At 42.4% G+C, this 19,364-nt stretch overlaps 1 protein-coding gene across 1 annotated transcript in view; it reads left to right on the top strand.

Moving 5' to 3' along the window:
• Positions 1-4,255: 4,255 nt before the first annotated feature.
• Positions 4,256-19,364, top strand: part of LOC137618146 (N-acetylneuraminate 9-O-acetyltransferase) — a 196,936-nt gene continuing 181,827 nt past the window's right edge. Inside the window, exon 1 of the mRNA XM_068348176.1 lies at positions 4,256-4,537. Coding sequence (XP_068204277.1) covers positions 4,363-4,537 — 175 coding nt within the window. The 5' untranslated portion in view covers positions 4,256-4,362. The remainder of the gene's footprint in view (positions 4,538-19,364) is intronic.

Genomic DNA, 19,364 nt, shown 5'->3' with positions numbered 1-19,364 from the left:
AACAGTCCGGGATTTTATTAGCTAGATAGGGACTGTGATAGGTTTTTTTCCATTTATACCGATTCAAGAAACGTCATAGAAGTCCTAAAATGTTACATCCATGCGAACCAAGTGGTCTCAACAAATTCACTTCTCAAGATGTGAATATAGAAACATGCATGATTCTTGCTTATGTTGGAGTTATTTGGAAAGAAAAAAAATGAATGTCGCTGTTAAATAAGCAATAGAATTACGCCTTGAGAATTTGGTAACCACCATAAAGCATTTTATAGTAAGAAAATGGCAAAGTATATCCCCCATATATTAATGTCCAAGTGTCTGGCTATCTATCTATCTATCTATCTATCTATCTATATATATATATATATATATATATATATATATATATATATATATATATATATATGTATATACATATATATGTGTGTGTGTGTGTGCGTATGGGTGTAGCCTACACAGACATACATACATACATATACATATGAGAGAGAGCCTTATTCTATGTTTGGGTTCCCCCAGGTCCTTCAGTGTGAGGCACCTCGTATATCCACCAGAGAGTTGCTAATGCATCTTCCGGTGTATTTTGCATCTTACAGTCTTGCATGGTCTGGGATGCATCTTAGGTATTTATCGAGCTTATTCTTAAACACATCTACGCTCACTCCTGATATGTTTCTTAGATGAGCTGGCAGCGCATTAAATAGTCGCTGCATTATCGATGCTGGTGCGTAGTGGATTAATGTCTTGTGCGCCTTCCTTAGTTTTCCTGGTATATTTTTTGGCACTATTAATCTATCTCGGCTTGCTCTTTCTGATATTTTTAGCTCCATGATGTTTTCAATAATTCCTTCTATTTGCTTCCATATAGCGTCCTCTTCTCCTTTCTAGACTGTATAGTTTTAAAAATTGCAGTCTTTCCCAGTAGTCAAGGTCCTTAACTTCTTCTATTCTAGCAGTATAGGACCTTTGTACACTCTCTATTTGTGCAATATCCTTTTGGTAGCGTGGGTACCATATCACATTGCAGTACTCGAGTGTACTACGTACATAAGTTTTGTAAAGCATAATCATGTGTTCAGCTTTTCTTGTTTTAAAGTGTCTGAATAACATTCCCATTTTTGCTTTACATTTAGCCAACAATGTTGCTATTTGGTCGTTGCATAACATATTCCTATTTAACATTACATCAAGGTCTTTAATTGCTTCCTTGTTTGTGACTTTCTCGTTATTAGGTCCCTTGTATGCATATACCATTCCTTCTCTGTTTCCTTAGTTTATTGATTCAAATTTATCGGAGTTAAATACCATCCTATTTATCTCCGCCCATTCATATATTTTGTTTAGATCTCTTGTAGTGAGTTCCTATCTTCATCACAAGTAATTTCTCTAATTATTCTTGTGTCATCGGCGAAACTTCTCACTACAGAGTTTTTAACATCACAGTCTATGTCTGAGATCATAATAACAAACAACAGAGCAGCTAATACGGTACTTTGTGGCACGCCAGATATTACCTGAGCTTTATCTGATTTCTCGTCATTTGCAACCACTGTGTTTTTTGTTTTGCAGGAATTCTTTTACCCATTTTCCTATCTTTCCCACAAAATTATACTTTCTCATTTTTGCTCTAATATATTATGTTCTACCTTGTCAAAGGCTTTTGCAAAATCTAGATAAATCACATCTGCCTTTTTCATTTATCATATTTTTGTATATGTTTTCATAGTGTGCTGTCAGTTGGGTTTGTGTACTTTTTCCGGGCACAAAACCGTGTTGACCTTTATTAAACAAATTATTTTTAACCAAATGATTCATTATTTTCTTTTTTATTACCCTCTCATACACTTTCATAATATGTGATGTTAGACTAACAGGTCCATAATTGCTTGCCTCAAATCTTAATCCACTTTTGAAAATAGGGGTTATATAAGCTAATTTATGTTTAACATATATCTCGCTCATATCTACACTTTGTCTTACCAGTATTGCAAGCGGCTTCGCGATAGTGTGTATTTTTTTTTTTTTTTTTTTTTTTTTTTTTTTTTTTTTTTTTTTTTTTTTTTTACAAAATCGCTGGAACTCCATCTGGTCCGGCTGCCGATCCATTTTTAATTTCGCTTATAGCCCTGACAAAATATGCTTCATTAATATCTATATCCGTTGGATATTCAACATTTTCTTCTCTTTCTGTTTCATTAATCACATTCGTAATTCTTGGCGTGAACTCACTCTTATATTTTTCTGCTAATATGTTGCATATTTCCTTTTTTTTTTTTCATTCGTTAACCGTCCTTCAATTCTTAGAGGGCCTATTTTTAATTTCCTTTTATTCATCTTTTTGTTTTTTACATAGGAGTAAAGTACTTTGTTTATATATATATATATATATATATATATATATATATATATATATATATATATATATATATATATATATATATATATATATATATTGAAGTGTCCTTTCTTCTAAGTCCCTTTTTTCATTTTCTATCGATTGTATAATCTTTTGTTCTGCATTTTCTATCTTACATTTTATTTCCATAATTTTCCACACTTTTTTCTTTTGCAAAAGAGAGAGAGAGAGAGAGAGAGAGAGAGAGAGAGAGAGAGAGAGAGAGAGAGAGAGAGAGAGAGAGAGAGAGAGAGAGAGAGAGAGAGAGAATCATTTCTTTTGGGTGGTTTTCCTAAGTAGAATGAGAATTATCTTGCCGAGGTCCTTCCGTGTTGGCGATATTATAAGACACTTTTTATGCCAGAGAGAGAGAGAGAGAGAGAGAGAGAGAGAGAGAGAGAGAGAGAGAGAGAGAGAGAGAGAGAGGGGTCATATGTTCAGAATGGAAGCAATATGCTAAATTCAAATTTGTTTTGGAATCAGGAGAACAAGAAAACCTAGGTAGGTTGGATACATGGTGACAACTGCATAGTTTTGTATTTGGTTCAGTTTTCTAATAAATGAAGGTTTCCCTGGACTGACAGGGGATATAATACTGTAGTCTACAACACAGGTATTTTTCTACGATTCTATAGTTGAAACACACACACACACACACACACACACACACACACATATATATATATATATATATATATATATATATATATATATATATATATATATATATATATATATATATATATATACATGCGTGTGTGTGTGTGTCTGTCTGTGTACCCAAAGGCCTAATGCACTAGTAATGGATATTGCAGTCGGGAATTGGTTACATATCCTCCTCTCTGGTTACGGTTCATTTTCCCTTTGCCTACATACACACTGAATAGTCTGGCATATTCTTTACATATTCTCCTCTATCCTCATACACCTGACAACACAGATTACCAAACAATTCTTCATCACCTAAGGGGTTACTGCACTGTAATTGTTCAGTGCCACTTTCCTCTTGGTAAGGGTAGAAGAGACTCTTTAGCTATGGTAAGCAGCTCTTCTAGGAGAAGGACACTCCAAAATCAAACCACTGTTCTCTAGTCTTGGGTAGTGCCATAGCCTCTGTACCATGGCCTTTCACTGTCTTGGGTTAGAGTTCTCTTGCTTGAGGGTATACTCGAGCACACTCTCCTATCTTATTTCTCTTCCTCTTGTTTTGTTAAAGTTTTTATAGTTTATATAGGAGATATTTATTGTTGTTACTCTTCTTAGAATATTTTATTTTCCTTTTTTCCTTTCCTCACTGAGCTATTTTCCCTGTTGGAGCCCCTGGGCTTATAGCATACTGCTTTTCCAACTAGGGTTGTAGCTTAGTAAGTAATAATAATAATAATAATATTACTGCCTGTTCATTTGACAGCTAAGCCCCCGTGTAAAGCAAAAGTTATATTGGTTCCTTATTCCTCGTAGCTCACACGGAAACATAGAATCTTGGTCACTGCAGCTACACAAGTCACCTGCATGAAGTTCATAGTTCCCTCATATCAGGATGCAAGATAACTCCTAATCAATCCATGAAGCATAGTTCCCAGGATCTCACATGATTACCACATATACACATTGCCATCTGTACCGATTTTGGGTGCAGTACTTCAAAATTCCAACACCTGTATCATAATATGGTGAAGTTTTCCTTTTGTTGGCGTTATTTTTTAACCATTTTGTGCCACTTGTAACTTTGATTTTGCTGACTGTAAATTACAGCCAAACAATTATCATCTGTTTTATTAACTGCAAAACTCACTCTATATTCATAATTGTTTTTCCTGTAGATCATCAGAATGATCAGAGGTAAACAATTTCCTCTTGTTTACGTGTGTAGGAAAGAGAGTCGCCCCAAACAAACGTCACTGTAGATCTGTCTGCCAGCGGCGATTGACGTCGCGGTGCAGCGACTCTGCTATTTTACCTTTGCAATGGCTGAGAATAGAAGTAATTGCAGTGATAGTGTACCCAGTGGTTCTTCAAAGATACAGTTACCTGTGATCGAAGAGTTGAATTTGTATGTCAATTCGAAGATTGCTAAAATCATCGCCACGGGCGTGGTGATTTGCTTCATCTCGTATCATGGGTTTCTGCATGCAGTTGATGGTAAGTTAGATATGCCTTTAAATAATTATTTAGCTAGAAGTTCACTCTCTAAATTGACTCGTCAGTCCTATGGTCTGGGAGATAGCTTAGACTAGCCAAATGATATAATGGTAACCTCACTAGGGCTGATATATTTACCTTTAATTAGATTTTTTACTTTGATGTACGCCTATTTGTTTAAAGTTCCCACCATAAAAGGCGTACCTGGACAAAGCTCTTAATCTCTCCTTATCTGTTGACTGTTGTCTTTGTTGCACAGGCTATGCTAATGTACTTGCTTGGGACAATATAGCTTAAATGTCAGTCTAGGGTCCCTATGGTGGTTACTTTAGGGTAGCATACCTCAAGTTAGTAAAGTTTACTGACAAACTCACAAAGAAGCGCAAAAGGGGTAAAATATCCTTTTCATGATTGTTTTTGACAATAATGTTTGATAGGGATGGTCTGTCAACCCATTGCATGCACCCTTAGCATTGAATCTTACAATAAGGTTATGGGAGTATGCAGTGGGAACTTAAGGTTGTTTGGTGGGGGAGTATGAAAAACTAGAAATACAAAATTGAATCTTAATGTAACCTTCCATAATGTAACCTAACCTAGAATTGCTAGTCTTGTTTAACCTGCAGGTCTTTACCATCCTCCTGAGCACCTCACCTAACATGGGTTTGAAAATCGTAAATCGGTAAAATTATATTAACGGACGGAACAACATTTTGAACAGAAAAAATAGTTTTACCTGTAGTAAATAATGTGCTTTCACTGAATTCGACCTTCATTTCAACAGCAAATAAACAAAAAAACCTGTTAGACCATCTAAGAATGGGGATATTTTTCAGAAGTTTAATGGTTTTTGTTCCGCCCTGCGTTCGCTTCGCTCGCGGAAAAAGAAAAACATCAAGCTCCTTTGTACTAGCAAGCGGTACTTGCTGAGCTGCGCACTCTAACCCCATTGAATATTTTTTCTTAGATATTTTTAAGTTTTTATTTGCAGTGAAAATAAGTGTCATTTTCGAATAAAATCAACGTTTTTATATAGGAAACACCAGTTTTTTAGTAAAGGTTTTTCTGTCCGTAACTATAATCAAACCCATAAATGATAGTGAAACTTTATTTGCATGCACATATTCTGTACTGTAGTTATTTGTTATAATATTTTTTCTCCAGCTCTCAATATTTCAAGATCAGTAGTGATATTCTTTCCATGTCATAATAAAAAGCATATCCAAATCTCAAAAATAACCTTAGCTAATTTCACGTTTAAAATTATTATTGCCTTATATGTTATCAGAGCCTACACATCCAAATTCTGTGTTTTCTGTTTGTTCCAACACTAAATACAAACCCTCACTATTTATAGGGATTATCTTTCAGTGAAGCTGGTAGAACTAGCCATAAAGACTTTCAAGCGTGGTGGAACTACCCTATTACCAGTTGGGTGGGGGCGGCTAGGCCAGGATAGCCGGCCACCGCTCGCACACTACCTGTGTTGTTTCATCACTTTTTCTTTTGGCTCCGACAGGGTGGACATTCGTCTCTCTCTCCTCCCTGACTTTTCTCAAGAAGATTTTTTTTCTTACTTGTATTTTTATGAATAGAACTTACCTGGCAGTTATATATATATAGCTATAAGTCTCTGACTTTCGGCAGAATTTTTCAAAAATCGCGGCACCCGCTTTGTGGTGGTTGTGCGGTCAGGTGGTTAACAATCTTTACAGGGTGGTACTTGGAATCATTCCCGTTTTCTGTTCTTCAGATCATCTCTGCCGGCCGGATCGACAACACGTTGGTCCGTCATTAGAGTTTTTTCTTCGCTTTCCTTGTATCGCTGTACCAGTCTGCAATGTGGTGAAATACACTGATTTGGGGATTTGGCAATCGTGTTTTGTTATTTCTGTGTTTGTTTGCTTTTGTTCATTATGATTGATAAACTTCATTTCTGTGTTTGTGCGAATGAGGAATGCAAGGTGAGGTTGCCGAAAATGTTGGTAGACCCTCACACCGTGTGTTTGGGTTGTAGGGGTTTTGAATGTGCACTTGATAACAGGTGCGAGGAATGTAAGAGTTTGAATGAAAAGGATTGGTTTGCTATGAAGCGCTATGTGCGTAAACTAGAGCTCGATAGAGTTAGGAGAGCTTCTAGGTCTAAATCTAAGTCTGTTAGCGAGCTTAGTGTCGATTTGTCCTTTGAACCTGTAATTAATTCCTCTTTGGAAGTTGATCCTTCCCCTGAGATAGTAACTCCTGCCCCTTCTACAGGATCTGTAACTGCGGATGACCCTCGGTACGCCAGGACGGCTGCCGAGTTGAAGTCCATTAAAGAACAACTTGCGGCCTTTAAAGGTAAGTCCAGTGAAAGTGATTTTAGTGCTTGTGAAAGTGCAGTGGAGGTGGCGGCTGACCGAACCTATCATTACCCTAGGTCTAGACCTCTACCAAGCTCCCAGGACCAAGGGAGAAGGTACGTCGACAACCGAAAAGGGGTGAGAGGTACATACCCTCGGTCAGCCGTCTCCTCAGACAGTCCTGTTGCCTATTCCCAGGCTGCTCTTGACCGCCATGGAAAAGGCGTGTCGGACGTGATTGTTTCTTCGAATCCCTCTCCCAGATGCAAATGAAAGTTTGAGGCATCAAGACCTACGAAGAGGAGGTGGAATCGCGACGAACTGTCTCGTTCTTACTCTCCCGGTTCTAGTAGCTATGAACCTTGCCCTTTAGATGACGATTTAGACTCCGTGCCTGTGAAGAGGACGAAGTCTAGGTCCGCAAGTCAAGAAAGAGCGGCCGAAGATCCTTCTCCTTCCACGAGCATTATTCGTCAGCCCTCTCCTTCGGGACCGCAAGACCCAGCAGAAGTAGCTAAGTCTTTCATGTCTGTTATGCAGGAACAACTTTTTTCATTGGTTCAAGCGTTTAGCCGCCCTCACGCCCAGTCCGACAGACGTAAAGACGACTCTTTGCCAATCAAGAAGTTAGCTTCTTAGAGGGAACGGAGTTCCTCTCCTAAGGAACCCTTGCTCGCTTCTTTGAAGACACGACACCGCTCTGCCTCCTCTTCTGCTCGGCGCCAGGACGATTCCACCTCTCTCTCTCGACGCCAGGACGATACCGCCTCGTTCATGTCTCCAGGACGATACCGCCTCTTGTTCTCGATGCCAGGACGATACCGCCTCTCGTTCTCGATGCCAGGACGATACCGCCTCTCGTTCTCGATGCCAGGACGATACCGCCTCTCGTTCTCGATGCCAGGACGATACCGCCTCTCGTTCTCGACGCCAGGGGGACTCTGCCTCTCGCACTCGGCGCCAGGACAATAGCAACCTGCTTTCTCAGGACGATACTGCTTCTCGTTTCCAGGACGAAACTTCCTCTTGCCGCCCGGACGATACCGCCTCTCGTTCTCGACGCCAGGACGATACCGCCTCTCGTTCATGTCTCCAGGATGATACCGCCTCTCGTTCTCGATGCCAGGACGATACCGCCTCTCGTTCTCGACGCCAGGGTGACTCTGCCTCTTGCTCTTGGCGCCAGGACGATAGCAGCCTGCTTTCTCAGGACGATAGCAGCTCTCGGCGTAAGAACGCCTCCCCCTCTCACCGTCAGGACGCCTCCCCCTCTCTCCATCAGGACGCTTCCTCCTACCGCACCAAGGACTCTTCTAGCGCTCGGCGCCAGTACGCAAGCTGTTCTCAGGGTCAGGCTGCTTGCAGCCCTCTACTTCCGGACGAATCCTTCGATATGCCTTTGTCGTATTCTAGGGAACCTTCTTCTCGAACGAAGGATGTTTTAGAGGTGGATCAGGATCTCGAAGAGGTCTCTGATGACGAAGGCAAACCTGCTGACGCTGCTGGCGATTACAAGGTTCTCTCTCGTTCCCTCCTTGAACTTTATGGGGAGGAGTTCCAACCTGCTGCTCCGCCATCTCCTCAATCTCAATTTAGCAGGAAGAAGGCCAAGAAACAGTCGGCCTTCATCAAGATGAAGCTTTCCATTTCTGCTAGGAAGGCGCTTGCGAAGATTGATGATTGGATGAAGGAACGGAGGCAAGCGGTTAAGACTTCCTTCTCGTTTCCACCAGCTCGTCTTGTTTCGAAGGCTGGCATGTGGTATGAGACTGGGGAACCTCTGGATCTGGGAGTTCCTGCCTCCTCCAAGGGTGACTTCTCTGGCATCGTGGACTCGGCTAGAAGGCATGCTCTCAACTCGGCCAAGGTTATGTGGTCGATGTCGGAGCTGGACCACCTCATCAAAAGCATTTTTAGAGCTTTTGAGGTGTTTAGCTTTTTGGACTGGTCGCTGGGGACTCTAGCCAGGAAGACTGAGCAGATGGAAGGAACTCAAGATCTTACCAGTATTATGTCCTGTATGGACAAAGCCCTAAGAGATGGGGCTAATGAGTTGGCTTCGCTGTTTTCAGCAGGAATCTTGAAGAAGAGGGCCCTAACCGTTACACATAAGTCTGAGCTTCTTTACGCCCCCCTGTTGCAACACCTTTTTCCTGAGGCCCTTGTGAGAGACATTACTCTTTCTCTGGCCTAAAAGGCCACCCAAGACCTTTTAGCACGCTCAGCTCGTAAGCCCTTGACAGCCGCTCCTTTGACTTCGAAGCGGGAGGAAAAGAAATTCCAGCAGCCCTTTTGAGGCAGGACCACTTCAAGACCTGACTTTAGAAGAAGAAGGCAAGAGTCAGGAGCTCGCTCCAAAAAATGAAATTGAACTCCTCCAGACAATATGCGCAAAACTGTCACGTTTTTGGCAGTCTTGGAAGAGAAGAGGGGCGGACACCTGGTCCCTTTCAGTCATCAAGGAAGGATACAAGATCCCCCTTCTGAAGAAGCCTCCTCTCTCAGATACTCCGCTAGCCTTAGTAGCTCAGTACACAGATCCGGGGAAACAGAAGGTTCTCCTGGATCTAGTCGACCAAATGCTGGACTAGGGAGCGATAGAACCGGTTCGGGACCTATCCTTCCCGGGCTTTTACAATCGCCTGTTTCTAGTGCCCAAGAACTCGGGTGGATGGAGACCTGTCCTGGATGTCAGCTCTCTGAATGTCTTCGTGGAGAAGACGAAGTTCTCCATGGAGACGACTCAGTCTGTGCTGGCATCAGTATATCCAGGGGATGGATGGTGTCCCTCGATTTGCAGGACGCGTATTTTCACGTCCCCATCCATCCGACTTCAAGGAAGTACCTGAGATTTGTAATCCAGGGCAAGTGCTTTCAGTTCAGAGCACTTTGCTTTGGTCTCAGCACGGCTCCTCAAGTCTTCACAAAGGATCATGGCGAATGTGGCAGGCTGGCTGCATCAAGAGGGGATAAGGGTATCTTTTTATCTGAACGATTGGCTGATACGTTCATGATCGAAGGAGAGATGTCTGGAGGATCTACGAAAGACTTTTATGATGGCTCAAGATCTAGGCCTGGTCATCAACAGGGAGAAGTCTCAGACCAACCCGAATCAGACTATTCTCTATTTGGGGATAGTTCTGAATTTAGTTCTTTTTCGGGCTTCTCCCTCTCAGGTAAGACAGACCAAGTGTCTCGAGAAGGTCCAAAGTTTCCTGTACAAGAAGAGGTGCTCAGCGAAGGAGTGCATGAGTTTGCTGGGAACTCTCTCCTCTCTCGAGCAGTTTGTCTCACTAGGGAGAGTCCATCTAAGGCCTCTACAGCACTTTCTTTCAAAGATGTGGAACAGAAAGACTCCTTTTCCTTCCCTATTCCAGCAGAGGTCAAGGATCATTTGAAGTGGTGGCTGGATCCAGCCTTGTTGGGGGAAGGGATTTCCCTGAACAAGAAGAACCCAGACCTAGTGTTGTTTTCAGATGCGTCGGAGTCAGGTTGGGGAGCAACACTAGGAAGCAGGGAGGTCTCAGGCTCTTGGTAAGAAAGTCAGTTGGGATGGCACATCAACAACAAGGAGCTGATTGCCATTCTTCTAGGGCTAAAGGCCTTCAAAGACTCGATGTCAGGGAAGATTGTGGAGGTCAACTCAGACAAACCCCCTCGCTCTCAAACTGACTGCCTTCAGACTATCGAGAAACTTGTCACCGCTATTACGTTCGATGTGACAGAGAGAGAGATGGTTTTAAATGTACTAAACAGTAAATATAGTTTTCAATATTTAACTTAGCCGGTGATTATAATAGCTGCAACTCTGTTGCTCGACAGAAAAACTCTACGGAAAAATTCGCCAGCGATCGCTACACAGGTAGGGGGTGTACTCAACAGCGCCATCTGTCGTTCAGATACCCAGTACTCATTGTAAACAAAGAACTCAATTTTCTCTCTGTCGGGCTACCGGCAAGACCTACTAATTCGCTGTTGCTAACTGGATTTGTTTTCACAACTATTTGGTGAAGTACACTATTCTAGTTTTGAGCTTTCGCTATGCAGGTGTTTTATCTTCATCTTAAAACTTGAACTCGTTTTGGATAGATTTAATTATGGTGACAAAGAGAGTATGGACTTTCTTTCACTTTTAAATGGCCGACCCTTCCCTTAGACGGAAGTGTGTTTAGGCTTTTAGTAATTATCTTATCACGTTATAGATTTTCCTCTATATATTTTATATCTCTCCGCCTTTATTAGGCCTCTTCGATTAACTTTCCATTTTTTTATAAACATATAAAAATAAATTTTAATGCTTTGTTTATATAGACCTTTCCTGAGAGTAGGCGGTCCTAACTTGGAAACCGAAGTTAATCAACGTTGAGCCCTTTATATCGTAATTAGCTTTTAAAGAGCTAAGGATTTAAAACTTTTTAAATGTAATATTTTATGAAAGAATTTCTTTGATATTCTTCGTACTGTTTTCAAAGATGAACTAACGTTTAGTTTTTTATGCTACGCAGTTGTTGACGTTCAGGACGTTCAACATGCGCTCTATCGTTACGATAGAGAGAGAGTGTATCACGGTTTCACTTTGCAGTAAGAGTAAATCGATTCTGACGTTTTGTTCATTCTTAGCTTAAATGTTTTAAATTCTAATTTAAAGGAACTTTTTATTTGAAATCTTACCAAGATCTCCCCTACCATAAGACGAGAGAGACGTTGTTTCTCCTCGCCATCCGTCGGCTTTTCGCATAAGAAACCTGTCACAAGGTTTCGAAGCCCTTAAGCGAAAGTCAGTCCTTTCAGGACAGGTCCAGCGTCCTGGTTACAGCCATTAGGACAGCTCTGACCCTATGCAGTCATCGGATAACTGCTCGCCGCCTAACAAAAGCGTAACACAGACTCCGAGAGTCTTTTTTTGTAGGCAAAGTGTTGCGGTCACAGACGTTACCCTCGTCTATTACCACAACCATTTCCGTTGATCCTTAAGGGGTTGTATGGCAAAACATGCAGTATATGCTTGCCTCCCTTATGGAAGACTATTCTGCCGATTAGTCCGTTGAGTCTAGCCGTTTATCTCATCGATATCCTGGCTTTCAGCCAACCTAACGTTCCTTTGTGCTTACTGTTGACGTTGGCGTAGCTTAGTCACGTCAGTCAGGTGGTTTAGAACCACACTCGATGCAGTCTCGTGTGGTTTTTCAGCCGCATTTGGACGTTAGGCCACTGGCTGATGCTCCTGTTGACGTTCAAGACGTTCACTAACAATCGGAGTTGACTTGTTTTGACGCTGTGAGTCAACCTCCGCATTCTAGAGTTGTTTTGACTGCTGTGTCTAGGCAGTCAAAGCAGTCTCGAGTGGACGCTGTGCGTCCTCACGCACCTGTTGTGGTTGACAGTTCAGTTGTTGACAGTTCACAGACTGTCAAGCAGTTACATGACGTTGCGTTCTGGTCCGCTACTAATGCACCAGTGAGAGACTCAGCTTTTATCGGACAAGGTTCCTGTAGATGAGGAAGTTGCTGTTCTCCCTCCTACTGATATTCCCTTGAGGACTCTGTCAGATGGAGAGGAGCCTAAAGCTGCTTAGCCTCCTATGGACTTTAATTAAATCATGATGATTTTTTTTAAGGATCTTCGTCCGGATCTTTTTGTAACTGCTGCTCCTCGTTCGCCTAAACGTCAGAGCTTACACTAGGCCTAGCTACTTCGAAGCCGTTGTTTTTAAGCTAGTGCTCTCTCGCTCTCCTAGAGAGCGTTACGTTGGCTAGGCGACTGGTTTTTCACCAGGAGGAGTTTTGGGGGATACAGCCTTTGCTTTCTCTTCTTTTAAACTGGTTTATAGAGCGAGAGTCTGATATGACACGAGAGAAGTTCTCGGCTTGGGAGTTCATGCCTCTGCCCAGATAGACTTCTCAATTCTGGTAGACTCTCCCTGGCGCCTAGCCAGGAGACGCTCCAAGTTGTTTACAGGTCAACTTCACAGCTGTTGTCGAGCCTTTGAAGTTTTGCTGTACTATTATGTCACGCATAACAAGGCTTTCAGGGATGGTAAACGGTTCCGCCTCAGTCGCTAACCCCGTCTGTTGCCACACCTGCTCCCGTAGACCCTAAATGGGCTTTGCTGCAAGACATGCAGTCCAAGCTTGCGTCCTTGATAGAGGACTTAAATGCGGAGAAGAACCTTCTGGCCAACAACCTTCCAACCGGTCGGTTGTGCGCCCTGTTGACGCTGAGGTAACCTACTCGCGTCTGCCAGTTGAGGTGGTTCCTCCACCGATGCGACCCAGTGTGGGTTGCCAGCCGCACGTTGACGTTAAGCGACGCTCGGAGGTGGTTGTTGACGTTCAGGACGTTCAACAACCAGCAGAGGTGACTTGTTTTGACGCAGTGCGTCAACCTCAGCAACCCAGTAGGGTGTTGACTGCACAACCCAGACGGTCTAGACAGTCTCGGGTTGACGCTGTGCTTCCTCGCGCACCCATGGTTGTTGACAGTTCACAGACTGTGCAGCAGTTCCATGATATTGCGTCCGGCTCCGTCACGCATCCACCAGTGCGACCGGATTCAGCGAGCCAGACGTTGCCCACTCCGTTGCCGTTTCCTCATCAGTTTCGGATGAGGAACCCTCTGATGAGGACGTTGCTGAACAACAAGACGATCAGCCCCCAGCCCTGCTATCCATCCAGAAGATGCTGAAGAAGGAACGCTGCTCAGTCAGACTGTGGATGAGTCTGGTAGGGACGCTGTCATCCGTGGATCAATTTGTGTCACTAGGAAGACTACACCTCCGTCCTCTTCAATACCATCTAGCTTTTCACTGGAAAAAGGACAAGACGCTAGAAGCGGTCTCGATCCCGGTTTCCGAAAAGATAAAGTCTTGTCTGACTTGGTGAAAGGACAATATCAACCTAAGAGAGGGTCTTCCCCTGGCTGTTCAGACTCCCAACCACGTTCTCTTCTCGGACGCATCGGACGTAGGCTGGGGTGCGACATTAGACGGTCGGGAATGCTCGGGAATATGGAACTCGAGTCAAAGGACAATGCATTTCAACTGCAAGGAGCTACTGGCAGTACGTCTGGCCTGGAAAAGCTTCAGGTCTCTCCTTCAAGGCAAAGTGGTGGAGGTGAACTCGGACAACACCACGGCTTTGGCGTACATCTCCAAGCAAGGAGGGACCTACTCTCTGACGTTGTACGAGATCGCAAGGGACCTCCTCACCTGGTCAAAAGGTCTAAACATATCACTAGTAACGAGGTTCATCCAAGGCAACTTGAATGTCATGGCAGATTGTCTCAGTCGGAAGGGACAAATAATTCCAACAGAATGGACCCTCCACAAGGATGTATGCAAGAAACTTTGGGCCACCTGGGGCCAGCCAACCATAGATCTCTTCGCAACCTCGATGACCAAGAGGCTCCCAATATTTTGCTCACCAATCCCGGACCCAGCAGCAGTTCATATAGATGCCTTTCTCCTAGATTGGTCACATCTAGATCTATATGCATTCCCTCCGTTCAAGATTGTCAACAAGCTACTGCAGAAGTTCGCCTCTCACGAAGGGACAAGGTTGACGCTAGTTGCTCCCCTCTGGCCCGCGAGAGATTGGTTCACCGAGGTACTTCGATGGCTAGTAGACGTTCCCAGAACACTTCCCCTAAGGATGGACCTTCTACGTCAGCCACACGTAAAGAAGGTACACCAAGGCCTCCACGCTCTTCGTCTGACTGCCTTCAGACTATCGAAAGACTCTCGAGAGCTAGAGGCTTTTCGAAGGAGGCAGCCAGAGCGATTGCTAGAGCAAGGAGAACATCCACCCTTAGAGTCTACCAATCGAAGTGGGAAATCTTCCGAAACTGGTGCAAGTCAGTATCCGTATCCTCGACCAGTACCTCTGTAACTCAAATAGCTGACTTCCTCTTATATCTGAGGAAAGAACGATCTCTTTCAGCTCCCACTATCAAGGGTTACAGAAGCATGTTGGCATCAGTCTTCCGTCACAGAGGCTTAGATCTTTCCAACAATAAAGATCTAAAGGACCTCATTAAGTCTTTTGAGACCACGAAGGAGCGTCGTTTGGTTACACCTGGTTGGAATTTAGACGTGGTACTAAGATTCCTTATGTCAGACAGGTTCGAGCCGCTACAATCAGCCTCCCTGAAAGATCTCACCTTAAAGACTCTTTTCCTGGTATGCTTAGCCACAGCTAAAAGAGTCAGTGAGATTCATGCCTTCAGCAAGAACATCGGATTCTCATCTGAAACGGCTACATGTTCTCTACAACTTGGTTTTCTAGCCAAAAACGAGCTGCCTTCTCGACCTTGGCCAAAATCGTTCGATATTCCAAGCTTATCGTATGGTTGGAAATGAACTAGAAAGAGTCTTATGCCCTGTAAGAGCTCTTAAGTTCTATTTAAAACGAACTAAACCTTTACGAGGCCCGTCTGAAGCTTTATGGTGTTCAGTTAAGAAACCATCTTTGCCTATGTCAAAGAATGCTTTATCCTATTTTATCAGACTGTTAATACGAGAAGCTCATTCCCATCTGAATAAGGAAGACCAAGCTTTGCTGAAGGTAAGGACACACGAAGTTAGAGCTGTCGCAACTTCCGTGGCCTTTAAACAAAATAGATCTCTGCGAAGTATAATCGACGCAACCTATTGGAAAAGCAAGTCAGTGTTCGCGTCTTTTTATCTTAAGGATGTCCAGTCTCTTTACGAGAACTGCTACACTCTGGGACCATTCGTAGCAACGAGTGCAGTAGTGGGTGAGGGCTCAACCACTACAATTCCCTAATTCCATAACCTTTTTAATCTTTCTCTTGAAATGTTTTTATTGTTGTTTTTGGGTTGTCCGGAAGGCTAAGAAGTCTTTCGCATCCTAGTTGATTTGGCGGGTGGTCAAAGTCATTTCTTGAGAAGCGCCTAGATTAAAGGTTTTGATGAGGTCCTGTTGTATGGGTTGCAACCCTTGATACTTCAGCTCCTAGGGGTCGCTCAGCATCCTTAGAGGATCGCGAGGCTCCGTAAGGAAGACGTACTTAAAAAGGCAGAGTAATTGTTCAAGTCGACTTCCTTACCAGGTACCTATTTATTTTGTTTAGTTATTTTGATAACTTCTAAAATGAAATAAAAATTCTTAGCTCATATGATGTAAACATATTTTGCTGGTCTCTACCCACCCCCCTGGGTGTGAATCAGCTATTATAATCACCGGCTAAGTTAAATATTGAAAAATGTTATTTTGATAATAAAATAAATTTTTGAATATACTTACCCGGTGATTATAAATTAAAGGACCCTCCCTTCCTCCCCAATAGAGACACAGTGGACTGAGGAGTAAAACAAAAAGAAGTCTGCAATACTCGATTTTTAAAACACACCCGAAATTTGAAAACCCAAGTACATGTTTTATTATAGCGCAATTGACTATTTAAAGAGTAATAAAAATTTTCTGGAATAAAATGATGTTTCTTAAAAAATAGTGGTTTGCTGACGAAATCGGATACCGTTTTTTAAGCTATGATTGAAATGGATGTATACACGGTATAATTTTTTTGTTTTGTATTTAATTGACATTTTAAGAAAACCGATTTTGGTTTCTTCATCTATTTGTAAGTATTGTATAACACAAGAGAGAGAGAGAGAGAGAGAGAGAGAGAGAGAGAGAGAGAGAGAGAGAGAGAGAGAGAGAGAGAGAGAGAGAGAGAGAGAGAGAGATCAGCTGTTGTAATCGAGTGCCGTGTTTTTGTTTCGTGTACCTCCTGAAGCGAGGAATTGATCGTCACAACTAACAATTGTCATGTTAATTTCATTCTTAAACTCAAGTTGCCATATGTTAACTAGGGTTTTATTTCTTACGGAGAGAGAGAGAGAGAGAGAGAGAGAGAGAGAGAGAGAGAGAGAGAGATTTGATGGCAGAAATTCGAGAGAGAGAGAGAGAGAGAGAGGGAGAGAGAGGATTTCTGCCATCAAATTTCTCTCTCTCTCTCTCTCTATCGAGAGAGATTTTTATTTTACCGTCTACTCTACAAAACTAATCTTTGCAAATCAAATGTGTACTGTTTAAAATATGACAAAATATTGCCGACTCGTTACCGTAGTTTAGGCTATTCATTGCCGATAAACGAACACAGTCTACTCGTGAAAACCTTGAACGCCCGGAGGGAAAAATAAGGCTTTTATATATACTGTATTAAACAAAATTAATGCTTTAATATACCATCATTAACACTACCATTACAATTATCATAAGGTTGGAGAAAGATAATGATTGCCGAGAACGTAACCACAATTCTGTTTACATTTTTTCAGCTGGACTCGCACAGTTAACAGTTGATTTCATTGTTGATGTGGAATTTTATCCTTAAATAGGCTATTCACTATGAAATTATGTTAATAAGATGTAATGTTAATATTGTTTCGTAAAATTTATTATAAATCACCGTATTTAGGGCTACCAATATGCTTAGAAAGACAATAGATTTGATACATTTTATAGTGCTTGACTCGCAAACTTTGAACAGTTTCGCAGATACAGAAAATTTATTTTTGAAAAATAGAGGTCGCATTAAAGGGGAATCGTATAATTCGAACACGCATAATTCGGGACCCTACTGTGTGTATATATATATATATATATATATATATATATATATATATATATATATATATATATATATATATATATTTATATTCTAAGGCCCACCCACATCCCCTCAGGAGACAGGTCGGGAATAGATGATTTAAAGAACAGAAAACAGGAATTCGATTCTAAGTACCACTTTGTAAGGGTTGTTAAACACCTAACCGCACAACCACCACAAGGCGGTTGCCACGATTTTTGAAAAATTCTGCTGAAAGTCAGGGACTTATCGCTATAAATATATAACTGCCAGGTAAGTGTTCATAAAACTTTGTTTTATCATAAAAACTAAATTTTTATATATATTTAAATATTCTTGTGATTTTTTTATATATACTGTTTACAAACATTCTTGTGATGTTCTTATATATATATATATATATATATATATATATATATATATATATATATATATATATATATGAACATCTTTTTATCATTACAGCGTGCATGTTACTGTTTTCCGTGTCAGCTTAGTGCTGCATTCTCGAGGGCGCAGAAACCTTCTTTTACAGTCTCTTCACCTTTGATACCGGACAAACCATAGGCTGGTGGCCTCCTCTGCTTCTCTGATTGCAGGGACCCGGCCTCAGCATTAGGGGAGTCGTTTTGTGTCAACACTCCTCCATTCAGATGTTACGTCGCTTGCTACCAGCGAGTTTATCAGGGGAAGACCATTTGCAGCCTACCCAGAGCTGGACTTTTTTCTTATTCCTCTTGGCTGACGACGCCACTCTCCCTCGTTACGTGGGCAGCAGCCGATCTTGTGCCTCTCGGGGAACACCTTTCCCGCCCTCCGGTTAAGTTGTTTTCCCAAGTGGATCTTCAGCTATTTAAATTTAAATAAAATTTATTAATCTAACTTTTCTTCAGCTCTTTTGATGACACTTCTTCGTTCGGCAATAACAGCTGGTGAAGGAAGTGCTCAATCTTTAGCTTGTTGCAATGCCTCTCGGGGGACACGTTTTCCGTCCTCTCTTTTGTTTTTCCTCACCACCAGTCAACGTTAGGAGTGCAAAGTCTGAGGATTTTGCCAGTCTCCACCGTCTTCGCCTGTGCCTGCTGCATTCTCGTACCACCAGAGTAGTGGTAGTTTAGAATCCTAGATACTGTACAACCTTCGGCTTCGTTTCTCAGGCAACACAATTTCGACTTTCAATTTGAGCTAGGGCTCGTTGAAAGGAAGCAGAGAGTTCTACCCGGAGGTTTGTGTCCATGTTTTGTAATTTTCCCTCTTGAGGGACGATCCCTCAACCAGCCACTGTTCTGCAATCTTCCTGCTTGCGGGGAGAATTGCCAACAGCAGCAGATGTTCATCTCCTTTTCCCGTACGCTGGAAAGACTTCCTTCACCTGTTCAGTATCCTCTTTGGGGGATTCCTCTGGCGGGAATTGGATTAGTACATTTCTATTCATTGCGCTGGTGTCGTTCTTTGGGTAACCTTTTCCAGGGAAATCCAGAGAATAAGTTTTGGCTTCATTCTCAGGCAACACTCGACGTCAACCTTCAATTTGAAATAGAGCTCGATGAGGGGATGCAGTGATTGCTGCCTGGAGGTTTGCCTCCAGGTGTTGGAACTCTCCCTTTCGAGGGAGAGTCCCTCCAACCCAGGCCCTGAGGGGGGCAAGCCAGCATCAACTTGGTGCCGGTCCCAAGCTCGGGTAAATGCGGAGGGTTGGCAGCAGGAAAGGCATCCGGCCATTAACAATTAGCCAAAACCAATATGGCCAGTGGAGATTGTGAGATTAGATTTTAAATATTTAACTTAGCCGGTGAATATATAATAGCTGAGCCTCTGGCGGCTCGACAGAAAAAACACACAAAAACTCGCGAGCGATCGCTATGAAGGCTGCG

This window comes from Palaemon carinicauda, chromosome 24 (assembly GCF_036898095.1).
Source record: "Palaemon carinicauda isolate YSFRI2023 chromosome 24, ASM3689809v2, whole genome shotgun sequence".
In the NCBI taxonomy this organism is placed as follows: Eukaryota; Metazoa; Arthropoda; class Malacostraca; order Decapoda; family Palaemonidae; genus Palaemon; species Palaemon carinicauda.
Note: the sequence above shows the minus strand (reverse complement) of the source record. Positions and strands in the feature narration are given on the sequence as shown.